The 15,897-nt window shown below is 38.5% G+C and overlaps 1 protein-coding gene across 3 annotated transcripts in view; it reads left to right on the top strand.

The window, feature by feature from the left end:
• Positions 1-2,561: 2,561 nt before the first annotated feature.
• Positions 2,562-15,897, top strand: part of klhl32 (kelch-like family member 32) — a 50,167-nt gene continuing 36,831 nt past the window's right edge. Inside the window, exons 1-3 of one of the 3 annotated variants that reach the window (XR_007037650.1) lie at positions 2,562-2,788; positions 4,740-4,851; positions 9,083-9,260. Coding sequence is in view for 2 of the 3 variants with exons in the window: in XM_047361036.1 (XP_047216992.1) it covers positions 4,829-4,851; positions 9,083-9,260 (201 nt within the window). In the remaining variant the exon portion in view is untranslated. The remainder of the gene's footprint in view (positions 2,789-4,739; positions 4,852-9,082; positions 9,261-15,897) is intronic. The other 2 variants (XM_047361036.1, XM_047361037.1) reach the window with 2 other exon arrangements.

Here is a 15,897-nt window from a genome sequence, read left to right as displayed (position 1 = left end):
ATGTACCAAGGCCAATGGGTGCAGCATCTTCACATAAGACTGTATTTAGTTTGTTAGTCATTGCTGAACTATAAATAAAAGCATGATTTCTAGCCTTGGGATTCACCTAATGAGAAATCCAGTGTACCTGGCAAGAACTATAAACCAGGTCTAATTTCTATGTTCTGTTGAAGGAGCCCGGGTTTTCTGAATAATTTCAATTAACTTTGAGCATAGTTCTACTTTGGATGTTGGCTGCAATTCGTCTGTCTGGTACTTGACTATTTTCTGTTTTTTGTCATGTAGATATGTATCATATTTTCCTTTATTTTCATACCTCTCAAACGTTTTGATAGTTTGTCACATTACAACCATGGCTGTCAATGTATTTTATTGGGATTTGTAAGTGATATGCCAACACGAAGTAGAACATAACTGGGAAGTGCAAAATGAAAATAATATGTGGTTCTCAAACTGTCTTACAAATAAAACTCTGACAGTGAGGTATGAATTAGTTGTTAGCTCATAGTAAACTTCACATATGACTTCCTATGGCTTTCTTTCAATCACTGCTTTCTCTCTGGCACTCTTCCTAAAAGGCTGAATTTGTGGTGTATGCAACTAACAGTTGTCTTACCAACAGATTTTCTCACCTATGCTGTGAATTTCTGCTGCTCCTCCTGAGTTACCATGGAGCCCTGTGGCTTCTTCTATTATTAATGTTCCTTCTGCATGGTCTGTCAGTTTAGCTGGACAGACGTCTCAAGGTATAGGTTTGTAATTTGGCAATACCCAGGGTGAGCTCTGTGAGATGCTAGTAGCATGTCACAATGACACATTTTGTTCTACTGTCATTAGTTGGATCTATACATAATATTAAGGATGATATAGTTTGACATTCAGAAAAGTAATTTAGCATCAAACTATTGCTTTCCACTTGAAGACTTGACACACAATGAAGGTTGATCCAACTGTACCGAAAAACATACCTTTCAGATACTGTTTATCTCTTTGAGGTATTTTTGGTTTTTTGGGCATGTTTTCTTTTTAATTCCACTTGTCCATTTTCCCCATTTTCTACCAATGCCAAAAATGCTGAGAGGATAATAATTAAAATAACAGCCAAATTCCGAAGAAAACTTTGAAAGACCTTAAGAAAATCTTGATAACTACTGATTAATACTACTTGAAGAGATTACATTAAAGTCTAGATCCTTGAAAGAATTATAGAGGATATAGGGATTGTAGCCCCAAGCGCTTTCCAGGAACCAAACCAGCAGCAGCTTCTGGAGTAATTTATCATCAGTTGGACAGTTTCCCATGTTCACATATAGACTATCCATTAGAGAAACTCATTTAAACTAGGAATGAAACTGGTTAACTTTGACCCGTATAGAATAAATGAGAAGACTTTACTCATATAAATGTTCAAAGAAAAAACAAAGCCAAAAGTCAGTGATCAAACAGGAATTAGCTTTTAAAAAAAAATAATTGTATGTTGAGAGGACATCACATCACGGTGAACATTGGTTGCACTAAACTAGTAGATCAAAAGACTAATGAGAACTAATGGAAGTCCTTAAACACAGCATTACTGAAGAAGAAACATTACAACAATAAACAAAGAAGACACACATCTGTGTCACACAGAACACATAGCTACAAACACAGGTAAAAACAAGATTTACAGTAATTATTTGGAGATAACCATAGGTGTTGTGGTTATGGATAGGTCATTACATTTCAAAGAAACTTTTATTACTGTTAAACAGAAAAGTTCTCTTAGATCTGCTGTGAAGGGTTACATCAAAGTCAGATTGCTTGAAAAGAAAAAGTACAGAGAAATAATAAAGAGTTGTGCACAGTACCATTTGTGCAGATGAGATTGGATATTTTGTTACTAAAAGAAAAAAAGAATTTTGCAAAAAAAAAAAAAATGTTCTAGAAAACATAAGTCAGAGATTTATATAATAAATCCAGTAATAAATTCAGTACAGGAGCAGATAATGAGGTCTTTTTCCCTATTATGAATCCACAAGTTCACAGATTTTACACTTTATGGCCTATGAAAGTTGAATTCAGGCATACTTTTGTACAGGGCAGCACAGCCTTGGAGGCTCGCCTGAAAAAAAAAGACATTTGTGCCTTTCAACCCAAGCTAGTTCTTCTATTGCTTCGTTGCATGTTAAGTCAATGAGGTAAAGCACGACTCCCTGTGTTGTGCATTGCTGTACAACAGTTAGTTAATGATGCAGAGGTGGTGTCTAAATTCCAGCTAAATTAAAGGGTTCTTTAGCTGTTTTAAGGAGTCTGGACTGCATCTGATCATCTTTAGCTAAATAATGTTGAATATTTAGACTGGTAAAACCTAAATAGTATAATTCTGTCCTGAATACAGATTCTTTTCAGAATCTACTTATAAAATGTAAAACAAAACCCGCGACTGCTTACAGTAAACTGCTAGATAAAAACTGCATACAGTTAGTTTCTAAAAAGTAATGAAGAAACCCATTTCTTTAGTTCATGTCTGGATTAAACACATGGAGGCGCTCTTTCTCAACTATGTGCCATATGGTTCATGTGACCGAGCGCCGTGCAGAGGCGGGGTTATAATGTACAATTTGACGGGCTACAGGAAGGTACAGCCAATAAGGTATCGGTGGTAAGTGAGTGCCTGTGCTAGCGGCTGTGTTCTCGTTTCTCCCCGCTGTGGATGGGAAGGAGACCAGCAACCACGGACATCAAATGACATTTGTACCGGCGGCGCCGCCACGGAGGACGGGGCTGACTCACTTCACATTCATATGCGGTACGTAAGCCTGTGGTACGTTAGGATTAAAGTGATCCGAAAACAGTAAATCCACGCGTAGACGTAAGGTGCTCCAGAAAGGACGGCGCTGTGGGATGCAACAGGGTTATGGTGCTTGTAACTGTGGGGGCTGTCCTCCTCTGTCCTCATGGTTTGTGGACTGAGGCGCTGGCCTGTTGCTAGGAGACCTTTTGACAGCTGGAAGCTCTTTGGGAAGTGACAGCTAATGCACTAATGGGGTCTGGTTGTTTGGAAACCCGAACCTTCGTCGTCATCCTCCTCCTCCTTGTCGGTCCTGTTACCTGTTCATGTGGAAAGCCTTCTGTCTCCTCTGCTTGAAAAACTCTACTCTGGGATTGTGTTTTTTTTTTTTTTAGTCAGGAGATTAGAGCGCTTTGCAGGGAACAATGGCCTACTTGTGGTGATTATTAACTGTGAATACACCCACGTTGAAAAATATTTAATCTCCATGGTTTACATCTAGATCTAAAGTAAAATATAAAACAATGATCATCGCTGCTTAATTTTATAACACATGTTGCCAAAATTTACACAATCTAACCACATTGAAAAAGTTAATGGGAGGAGGTAAATATGTGTAAATATGTGCTGAGCGGCCACTGTCTCTCTGCCTGTGGCCATGTGGCTGAAGGTCATTCATAAACAGGTTGATCAATATATCTCAGTGGGGACTACAGAACAGCCAGCTGTACACTCAGCCCTCAGCTTCATACTGTAAAAAACATTGGCTTCATTAATTCTGTGGAGTAAATAAAGAGTCATACTAAAGCTTTCATACTCCTACAACCTTTTTCACATTTTGTCATATTACAGCTACTAACTCCAGTGTATTTTATACTAATTTAATCTCATAGACCAACACAAAGACCCCATTACACAACTCAGTATTTTGTAGAACCACCTTTAGCTATAATTTCAAGTCTTTTGGAGTATGGCTCTTGAACAAGGTTTGCTGTTAACCATTTCATTTAAACCTTGGATGTATGTTTAGGGTCCAGCTGAAAGGTGAACGACTGCCCCGGTCTCAATTTTTCTGCAGCTCCAGCAGGTTCTCTTCCAGGATTGCCCTGTATTTAGCTCAACCCATCTTGTCATCCCAACACTGTCCTGCCCCTGCTGAAGAAAAGAATCTCCACAGCAGACTGGATGGAGAGCAATCTATGAACATTAATTTTCAAGTCTTGCTTTCGTTATTGGATTTAAGTCTGTTTCTTTGCTGAACAAAAAGCATTCCCACAGCATAATGATATCGCCTCCAACATGTTTCACCATGGGGACGGTGTATTCAGGGTTATGCGCAGAGTGTACTTTTCAGATTTTTATTCATAAAAGAATGAAGTGTGTGTTGACATATTATATAAAATTCAAATAATTAAATTAAGGGTTGTGGTAATATGGCGACAAAATCTGAAAAATGTCAAGGATTATAAATACATGCAGTGTATATGAGATGTATATGACCGGACCTGGTGAGACCGATTGTCATACAGTAAGTAGGTATGTTTCAATCAAGAGTATCCAGTGTAGTTTGGATTTCAGAGTGCATCCGTGCTGACCTCCTGAGTAGACATTTATTACCCATAGGGTATCAGTTTCAGGGATGTTGCACATTATGTCAAGGTTGTAGCTACACAAGAAGGACTGGATTTAATTTGGACTCTCAGATTGTTCTGAGAACTGCTGAGTTTGTATATTGTTTTTCTCTGAATCTTGTTAGTAGCTGACACGGCGTCCCTGCTTTTAAAAGACTTGAAAGAGCAGCTACAAGAATTGTCAAAGTCAACAGCAACACAGTCGGGAGAGGAGAGAAGTCAGTATTAGGCATGACGCTCGGTAACGTCTGTTCGCACGTCGCACAGGAGGTTGCGACAGTTCGGCTCGGTCAAGTGGAAGCACTGAATGAAGCTGACATGCTGTTCTGTCCTATCAGGCTGATGTCTGTACCCAGAGAGGAGACAAGAGTCCTCAGGAGGCACATCACACCTTCCCCTCCATCATCCCTCCCTTTGTGAAAGGGGCATGCCTTCTGAACCCAGCCTCAGGTAGGTAAAGCAGTGGGGCACGGAATATCTTACATCCATGTTGTTTAAGACTGTTTCTGCATGGGCTGACCAGGAATCACCAAGGCCCATAAAGCTGAAATCACTGCTGCTTATAAAAGTCATCGAAAGACCAATGTAGGTATGTTGGTACATCCCTTTTTGGTTTCTTGTTTTGCTAAGAAGGTAATCAATTCAATATTTGTGTTATCTTTTGAATAAACATAGGGCCACATATAGTAAGTCCAACTCGCAGTCATCCTACTTTTAGTACTTTAAAAACATCCTTGGCTCTCTTCCCTAATCTACTGAACATACAACCATGCTTGAAAAAAGGTTAAATTGCTTCTAAATAAATTCTCCTTACTTGCATACTTGTATATTTAGGTGTACTCCCAATTTCCAATCTCTGATTTTTGTAAAGCTTTACCTTCCGTTGTAGATTTTAATCGGCTCTGAGTTCTCTTTCATGACCATAGTAGGAGAAGATAAAGGAAAAAACTACTGAAAATAGGGCTGCACAATATTAAGAGATCATGCAGTGGCAATATTATTGCTGAATATCGCAATGACGTTATCAGTTGCGATAAATCCACATTTTCATCTTTCTTCCCTTTCTCGTCTATGCTTCCAACACTTTCTGTGACCTTTAGCATTTTGGACGCTGTAGTCTGAGCCAGGTGTGGGCTTCGGCTGCAGTGAGTCTCAATCCAATATGCTAAATATTACATTGGCATGCAAAGTTTGAACTTGTGACACTTGGAATCTATTAGCCAAGACTAACTGGCATTCAAAGCAGTTCGTTATGTTTTGAATATTGCACATGCTGAAACTGAGATGACAGCTGGTTCAAAGCATATCCATTAGTGCAGATTTTTTGGAATGGTTTTTCATTTTAAAGTAGCCAAGAATCCACAACTGGTTTAATAAAAGAAAGTCAGTTGAGCGCCAACAGAATCAAGAGTGGATTGAAGATTGTGACATCTGCCATCTTCCAGTTTTAGTAAAATGAGCAATATACATAATATTTAACGGTGAACTTATAAAAAGCATATACTTATAAAAGCTTATAAAAGTATATACATTAATGTAATATTTCTATTTCAGGAATGATACATTTGCTCAGAACCGGAACACATTCTACTCCTCCTCCTCTGGTTATTAAATCCTTTGCTTCTAAACCAGTTTCCTGCGTTTCTGCGCTGGATCTCTCTCTGTCAGAGTACCTGACAGGCAGCATGAGTTATTATTCACCCTACCTCCAGACCACATTCCCCACTCACCTTTTTCCTCTTTCCATCACTGTGAAGGTGACAGAACAAGCCTCTTGGCAGGCAGCAGCATTTAGAGAGGCAGCCAAGACTAAAAGAGGACATAAGATAGATTTGGGTGGACAGAGCTGCAGGCTGCATGCTCTAAAAATATTTGGCTATTCCACACACTGATATTGCGATGTGGATTGCAATTCTATATATGGTGTTCCTATATGTGTGATGTACTGCCGAAATGCTGTATGTGTCAATTTTTTTTTTCATCATTAGTCGCAACTTTAAACTGCAGATAACCCCAAACATATAATATATAAAGGGCAACAAAACCAGTAGCTTCAAACTCAATTCTTTACTTCGCCTCTTTTTAATGTTTATGTGTACACATAGAAAGCGATGTTAGCTGGCACACTCAGGTCAGAAGTAGTTTGGGTTGAAGTTCATCAGCGTCTTCAATTTTTACGACAACTGTTCGGTGTCTCTATTAAGTCTATTATGTCAATGGACTACAGGGCAATAATTTAATCTACCATCACGTATGGTTTCGCTTGCTGGTTTGGTAACCTGACAGTTAAGGCAAAGCTCCAGATTCACAATCTGGTGAAGACGAACAACATAATGGGTACCACAATCCCATCCACCTTACAAGAGCTGTTTGAGCAGGCCCTCCTTAATCATGCTAACAGCATCTGATGGGATATGGAACATGCATTGTCCTCTGAGTATGTTTTACGGAGGTCAGGGAGACATTTCTTAGTTCTTCTTTCAATTACACTTTCAAATGACCGTTTGATGTGTTTTAAGATTTTTAGTATGAACTTTTTTACATTTATTTATTGTTACAATTGATGTCGCTTGTTATGTTAAATGTTTGTACTGTGTTGCAGCACCCTTTGTCCAACACAGATTTTTTTTTATAGTAGACTAATGAAGAGACCTTGAAACTTGATTCAGTGCTCACTGAGCTAATTTTAGCATTACAAGCTGCTTAAAACCTATTTCACTATATTTTCAGTCGATCAACATTGCTGCTACACGGTTACTGATTGAGGTTGACCAATACTAGTAAATGATTTAATAGGGAACAAACTGACAGACTTGCTAATTAATAGTTTAGCACTTCTTTGATCACAACTTTTTACATGCACAGGTCAGCCATGTTTATTTTGAGGTCAGTTTTTAACAAGGACCCTCTGATGTTCAATTCGAGAAACTTTGGGGATGTTTAGTTAATTTCTCCTCATGAGAAATCCTGACATAAAAGGTCAAATCATTATTCCCATTACCTTCCACATCTTGCCCATTCAGTCAGTTTCTCAACCTATGATGTAAAGTCATTGTCCTGCTCTATTATATCCATGACCATGCATTGAATACTGTAAGCAAGCTAAACATGTAAAATATTCTTTTTAACTGCAAATCTGGCCTCCTGTTGAAATATTTTCCACTTGGTTTGAGTATGTTTTATAAGTATTTTTTTATGTGGTCACACACTAAAAGCAAAACAAACATTAAAAAAACACACATGCATGTACAATAATCAAAAGAAGTAAATGTTTTAATAATACAGTAACTGTACAAAGAAAGTTTACCCTCTGTCTATTTTAAGGTTTTAACAAATGAATCATTTTGTTTTTCCTGGACCCAAAAATGAATAAAACCAAGTACACCCCAAGAAAACCGTTAGAAGGAAGGGGGTGTGCTCTTTTTTCCATAGTTTTTCTAAGTATTCAGTAGGGATATGATTCTTATCTTTAAATCAAATCTTTCTTTTTTCTCTTTTCAGAAATGGTAAATTTAACTAAAGTTGGACCTCATATGTAACATGTAAAACATGTAAAAAAAAACAACTAGTTTTGATCATTCACTTTGTGATTGGAAAAAATAAACTGAACTAAAGAAACATGGTTGCAGACAAACATTTCTTCTGGAACACTCCACACTACACATGCTATTGTAGTCAGCATAGTTTCTAGGAGCAATTCTAAATCTGTGCACAAGATGTCTTGCTAGCCATCCAATATGACGGGAAACATGGTGGCTTTCACCGCCCGTGTGGAGTTTGCATGTTCTACTCGTTCATATTTGGGGTTTTCTTTCACGCGCTCCAGTTTTCTGACAAAGTCCAAAAACAATCCTGTTAGGTTCATGGGTGATTCCGAATTATCCTTAAGCATGATTGGGAGCATCCAGGGTCTACCAAGCCTCTTACCCACAGACTGCTATTAATCCACCCATTCATAGCAAAAGCTGGTAGAGAAAATTAATGGATGAATAGTTAGGACATTCCCTTTCACCAGCTGACAGAATGAGAGGGCCCTGTAGATGGATGGATCTAATATGACTATTGTGACTTTTCATTACAATTTACAAAGGAAATTTTAATTAAAGCTTTATGGTTATATAAGTCAGTGAGGGTATTCTTTGAGAATTACGACTGTAAAGGCAGATATCTGATGATAAATTATAAATGAAACTTGTGACTACCTGACAGTGTTTGAGAAGTCATAAAACTATAAAACCCAATAAAATTTAGACATTTAGGGATATATATCTCATGGCAGGTAAGTACTTCTTTAAAAGTACAATTCGAATATGTTCGCCAGTAGATTTAAAATATTTCTAATTAAAAGGAAAAGCAAAATTTTCTGTGGTTTTAGGTTACTTTTTGATACAATTCCATCTCAGCGAAATGTAAACTGTTAATTTTTTCAAATTATTCATTTTTCAGAGGGAAGAGCTCAAAAATGCTGCTAAAACCCTATGTTTCTTCTTAATATTGAAAAAGAGTTGAATTACACTCATGGTAGAATTAGTTTTACACAAAACGTAGAAGTTGTGGATGCAAATTTCAGTAGCTGTCAATTTTTTATCATAATCATTGCTTTTTTTTTTTTTTTTTTTTACCAAAGATATACCATGAAATCCAGGTTTAAAGGATGTGTCTGTTTCTGTGTGTATAACAGTAAGGAGATGCTGACAGGACAGAGGCTCTGCCATTCAAAGTCCCACCAGGACTCTGTTCTCTCCGCCCTCAACCAGCAGAGGAAGGATGGCCAGCTGTGTGACGTCACCCTGGTCGCCGGCGAGCAGAAGTTCCACGCCCACAAGGCCGTCCTGGCAGCATGCAGCGACTACTTCAGGGTTGGTACATTTCATGTTCATTGCTTTCTTGGCAGCTTAACGCAGCAAACTATCTGTTACAAAACCCTCCAAAAGTAGTAATGTGCAGAGCAAGAGAAGATCATCCTCATCTGATAGGATATTCCACATTCCAGTGCCCCTAAAAATAACTCCCCAAGTTTGAAAAACACATTTGAGATTTTTTTTGCTATTTCTTTTTGCCAAAAAGAGTTAAAGAAAAATCTAAACTTCTTATTGTAAAATAAAAAAAATCAAATGGTCCTGTTTGCATGCAGAGACAGGAAAGCAAGCATTAAAATATAAAGCTGTGCACAGCCAGACTGAGTCCACCTGGACTGAACCCTAGCAGTTGTTGCTCTGGTTGGGCCTCAGAGGACCTTCAGGCAGACGCAAGCTGTCAGATATCGAGAGGAGATTTCCCATTGCACATAGAGAAGTGCACAGATGAGATTTAATTTAGGGACTCTGAGAAGATTAGAAGGTAGATACTAATCCCTCTTCTAAATGAGAAGCAGATTAAATATGTCCAAGTTGCACAGGGATTGTCCCTCCCCTGTGTAACTCTGGTTATTTTTACATCTCTCCACAGAAACTGATGGCAGGGGACTCATACTCTTCTCCTCCTTTTGTTCAGCTTCTTCCCTTTGTTCTTCAGATAGGTTTATAAATGTCTGCCTTTCAAGTTTCATCTTGGCAAAGCAAAGCTGTGTCTCCAGCTTCCAGATTATTAGATCAGCGTAAGCAAGAAAAACTGTCTTTGCAGCAGCGCTCTCCTGTTTCGCTGTATTGGCTTAACAATGTTATCTTCAATTTGTCTTCTGACTCCATTGCGGGGTTTAATTTTGTCCATTTGCTGAGGAGCTGAGGGTGTCTCATGCAGTAAATGGTTGTGCTGTCTGGCCTCTTTTTCCTCACACTCAGGAGAAACGTCAGCACTTGTAGCGGTGATTGTAACACATTATGTTGCCCAGCAGATAGGAATGACTAAATACCTGAAGCGGCGTAACTTGGTGACTTGTCCTGAATATGTCATCTCCATCTCCTTCCATCCCTTTGTGGAGATGTTTGGACAGTTTTGGGAGACATAGCCAAGTCAGTCACATCAGCATCATTCTCCACCTTCAGCGGATACACCCATCCACAATTTCAATAGTCTACCAGGCCTTCGGTCTGGGCTGAACTCATGGGATAGTTTATATAAAAAGCCTTTAACAGAGTACATCTGTTAAATCAGGGTGCCATGTTTGCGCTGCTTTCTCTGAAGGTATAGTGTCGGCCACATTTATCGTCATTTGTGGTAAAGATATAACAAAAGCCCTAAAATAAAAAGTCTTTTTTGGTTGTTGCATAACCTCACACTGAGACCTAAAGGAAGCTAATGGCGTCAATGTTTTTGTAATAGATTTGACCCACATACAGAAGAACACTCTGAGGAACAACTGAGTCAGTGAAAGGCGTTTTATTTACAATAAGTGAGTCTGGAACATGAACGGGTGAATCAACTGTATGAAAAGAAGGGGAAGAGAACTGGTGAAACAGGTAACTATTGTAATCAGAAGAGCGGCTTACTAAATGAGTGAAGTCAGATCGCCAGGGGTAGAGGGAGTCGGGACCCAGGTGTGCGAAGTGGAGAAAATCCAGATGGTTTACTTGAGCTGTAGAGTGAGTTCTGGTGAGTTCAGGAGTTAGTTCATTGTTCAGGTTCTTGCGTTGGAGGGTGGACAGGGTACGCTTCTGCCTTGGTTCAGGAGACGGAGGATAACAGGAAGCTGCCAGCTTGGTACTTGGAAATGAAATCCAAACGAAAATCCACCAAACACAGGTTATCTTGATTGTCCAGAAACTTCTGGAACCAAAGTCAAAGTTCAATGAAGAATGATCAGAAGGTTCAGGTTTCTGCCTGCGAAGGAACATAAACAACATCAGCTTAGTGACAAAGAACGAAGCATAGCTTAGTAGTGGCTGAGTTTGTTACCACTGAAGGCAAACACTCTGGCATCGAAGTGCTGGCAGCCTCCTGCTTAAATACTCCTCAAAGCAATCAGCAGGTCAGTCACACCTGTCATCCAGCACACCTGAGAAACTCCAGCACCATCTGGAAACTGACAACAAAGTCACAAAAAAAGCACAACATAGACACTGAACCCAGAACCCCAACAAATGGTCATAATCTATAACTTTTAACACAAGACTAAAGACTTAATGTGAACTAAACAAAAAATCTGTGATTTTGGAAGGGCATTTCTAATAATACTGGAGTAAAATGTGAGTTTAAAATGTAGCAGATTATAGAGAGATTATATTACAAAATACCTGTAGCTAATACAACCATCTTCCCTTCAAATCAGTTAGGTTCTGTGTCAGTGAGTACCATTTGATGGTGGCTTTGTCAACAAATGATGTCGCCATTAACATATTTGCACCCTTTTGCCTCTTTTCCATTCACGGTTCCATCACCGCACAGCTCCACTCCACTCTACCTCGATCTACTCGGCACAAAATCTGTTTTGTTTTCATTGACGGCTTTCAGAGTCATGTGTTGTGTAAATTAAAATAAACACTCACCGCTGAACATCAAGTCCTCGTAAAACAGTGAGGTTGCGGATTCCAGACCACCCTCCCATCCACAACTCACGGGACGATGGCCATAAATGGTATACATGGTTTCGACCCGCTCCAGCCATTGTGATCCTAATATTTTTGTAGTTGCTTTTGAATTTTTTGAGCTTTTCCCTGCTCTGCTGTGTGCGATATAAGCCGTGACTTGTTATTCTGTCTGCTACGTCGGCAAACAGTTTCTCATGCCACTGATGTACGGCTGACCACGCTCATGGCCAATCAGTGTCAAACAGTAGTCTGTTCACGTCACGTTTCATTCCTGCTCAGCCCCAATGGGACATGCTGACAAGCCGAGACCAAGATAGCCAGCACTGGGTCGGAAAAGCCAGTAATGGAAACGGTCGTAAAACTGGCTGAGTGGAGTAGAGTCGGCCAAAGTAGAGCTGATGTTATATGGTGATTATCTTAAAAACAAATATTTCATAATATGTATCTGCCCCCACACACACTGATAAATGTGCTTACATTAAAATTTTCAATATTCTAAATTTCTCGATGTGAGATTATGCTACTGCAATTAAAGATTTAATTTTGAGTTTTTTGCACATCAGTACTAGGGGTGCCACTAAATGTGGCCAATGCTTCATGCTTGAGTTATATTTGTCTTAAAGTAATCATTTAGACCTGTTAATCCAAGCTCCTAAAAAACCCCCGACACATTCTTAATGTTTCAAATTGCTGTCATACTGCTGTTGTCTACACAATTTCGCAGGGTTTTTTTTTTTTTTTTTTTTGCAGCAGTAGTGGCCTTTAATTTTACAGTATTTTATTTTTTCAAAGTAGGCAGACAGGAAATGGGGGCAGAGAGAGAGAAGGGAAAGACATGCAGCAAATGTCACTAGGGCCAGGACTTGAACCTGGGATGGCCGCGTCAAGGACTGAAGCCTCTGTATATGGTTCACGTGCTCAAACCCTACACCACCAGGGCCATGCCCATTTGAAAGGGCATTTTGTACAGTTAGAATAACCCTAATAAAATTTGGCAGCTGGCACCGAAATTAATATCCAGGAGGTTTATGAGGTAGGAGCAAACAGTCTGTGTACACTACTTCAGCTGGTGGCTAATTGGCTAAGTGTAGACTTGTGTAACCATTTAGATGTAATTATAGTTCTGTTTTATCTATTTAGTAGAAGTTTTTTTTGTCCCACTATCCATCACAGTGGCACAAAAAAATCAATAAATCCTCTAAATGTGTTGAGGAGACAGCTCAGTCCACTCAATACAACACCGTCGTGAATATAAACAAAGATGTAAGGTTGTTTTTGTTAGACTTTATATATTTGAAAGTATAATGATGAGCGATGCTTTCTATTTTGGATAAATCTTTTTGTTTATATTTGTTGCATGTTTTTTTGACACTGTTCAGTTTTTATTCAGCTAAAGTTGACTTTTGGTCCTTTCTTATATACAGCATTATGAAAAAAGGATTTTTTTACTTAAAGATTTTTTTTCTGTTTTTGCTTTTTTGGTAAAAAATTTCCAATCGTCAAGCGTATTTAAATCTTAAATGTTTCAGGTCATTTTTAATATCAAAGATAACCTCAATAAATACAAAAAGCATTTTTCAAATGATCATTTAATAATCCAGAACAACACCTGAAGCACTGCTGACCTCAGTTATTTCATGTATTGGTGTTCATGATTCAAGAATAAGAAAGAGGCAGGGAAATAAAATGGTATTCTTTTGAGAGTTCTGTGTTGAAACCAAAAAGAAAACAAAGGGTTGCCTCACATTTCCCATAGAACATCTTGGTGATTCCCAAGACATTTGGAAGATATTCTTTGGACTAATGGCAGAAGTGACATTTTTTGTAAGGTGTGTGTCTTGTTACATGTGAAATCTTATGCAGCAGGAGGATGATCCAAAGCAAACCACCAAGTCTGCCTCTTATGGCTTTAAAAACAAAACAAACATTTTGGAGTGGTCTAGTGAAAGTCTCTATTTAAATCAAATTAAGATGCTGTGGCATGCTTGAAAACCTCTCAGTGTGGCTGAACTAAAACAATACACAAAACACTAAGGGGTTAATGCCCTTTCACTGTAATTATACATAAATTATTTGCTCTCATGCTCTAACCTTAAAGCTTATCATGACCTTTACACCAAACCCTAACCTTAAACACAAACTGCATTTATTGGTTATCAAATTATGCATGGTGCCTCTGTGAAACAGAAGTGACATCATGCATGAACCAGGAAGGGTTTCGACTGTGGGGACTCAGAGTGGTGCTCAGACTTTGCACCAACATATTACTGCATATGTTTGAAACTAGTGGACTTCAGCAGGGTCAAGTTGGGGAATGAGCTGACCTTGAGACCCTGAGGGCACTTGAATTTACACAGGTCAGGTTTATAAATGCACCGGCTATACACATACTTTTATAATTTCAAATGTACATAAACAGAATCACCTTTAAATGTTAATTTATTCATTTTTGCTACTTATGTCTGAGCTAGGGGCCGCCTTTCATGCGTAGTGTAACTGTTGGTGAGCAGATCAATGACTAATAGCCTTTTTTCCTGTGGTTGCTTGTGAACAAAACATTAAACTTCACCCCGACTCTCCGAAGTTTATAATTATTTTGATGGGCTTAGCTGGAAGGAGGCCTCCAAGTGAAACCTGGCTTGGCCTCTTACAATATTGGCAGGCCCTGGTCACCAGGGTCAGAACAGTGTGAGAGAAACACAGAGAAGTCCAGATACAGAAGAACACCAACACTCACCAACACATTCCCACAATGATGTAATATTGCAGCTCACACATTATTAACCCTCCAACCACCGGACAACAATGGACATCTTTTTATGGATTTTTCAGGTTGGGCAGTCATTGTCTCTATTTAATCCAGAAATATATGTTAAAAATGGACTGTTTAGTCTTATTTGTCCAAATTTAGTCTAAACAAAGATGCTGGAAGTCAGGCTTCTTAACCCACTCAATCAAACCTAACAAATTTCCAATCACATTTACACATCAAAATATTTTTACGTGTAGAACCTTTCATGTTGTTCAGGTGAAAGACACGTTGTCCTTTTTGTTCTGTATCGTGGTTAAATGGGAAAAAAATAAAATAGGTTGCTGAATTTACATTTTTAGGAATCGTTTTGATAAACATTTAAAGAAAATCTCTAAAGTACTGAATAACAAAATAATCTCCATAGTTTTCAATTAAAATGAGATTACATACCTTTTTTGGCTGCTCAGATGTTCATGCATGCTATGATTTTCTCACATATTTCTCACTGTGTAACAGTTTGGGCACAAGGATCATTATCCACAACTAAATGCATCTCATCTCTGTATAATGAAGCTTTGAAAATTCATGGGTTAAAAGCCCATTCACTGCCATCACTGTCTGATCTCAAAAACATAGAATTTACTTAGCTTTGAGAATTTAATTAATCCTTGTTTTCTCAAACATTGTTTTTATGTTTACATAGTTTAGCCCCAGAAACTCTTTATAGGTACACCCAAAGACCTGTTAAAATAGAGTAGCTAGAAGCATCACGAAAGAATTACATTATAATCGACTGTTTTAGTCGAGGGCTGTTGACTTTGGAGCACATTACGAACTAAACTCAAACAGATTTCTGTAATAATACTGTTTACAACAAGGGTGAAGATCCGGCCTCCCTCAGAATATTTTTACAGGGCTGGCGTGGTGGGGGGTGTGGTATTCTCGGGGTGGTGCACCAAAATCAAAACCAATGACTGATTGTAAAAGTGGTGTGATGTTGAGTTATTGCTGAATAATGGGAATATATTATAGACCATTTTTTTTTTACAAATTTATGTTTCAGACTGATTAGAAATGAGGATTTAAAATTCCACAGCCTACATGTATTTTCAATAGTTTTATTCTTTAAACAGGATTTTTTTTTTTTTTTACAAAATGAAAAACGTTACAAAATGAGGCAAAATGTATAACCCAGTGACGCGTGGACACTCAGCTTCAGTCGTTAAACCCACAATTTACCATATCTGGGGTTGGGGGGGCACTGCCCATTAATACACT

Source organism: Girardinichthys multiradiatus, chromosome 3 (genome assembly GCF_021462225.1).
Source record: "Girardinichthys multiradiatus isolate DD_20200921_A chromosome 3, DD_fGirMul_XY1, whole genome shotgun sequence".
In the NCBI taxonomy this organism is placed as follows: Eukaryota; Metazoa; Chordata; class Actinopteri; order Cyprinodontiformes; family Goodeidae; genus Girardinichthys; species Girardinichthys multiradiatus.
The sequence above is the reverse complement of the archived record's forward strand: the minus strand, read 5'-3'. Positions and strand labels throughout refer to the sequence as shown.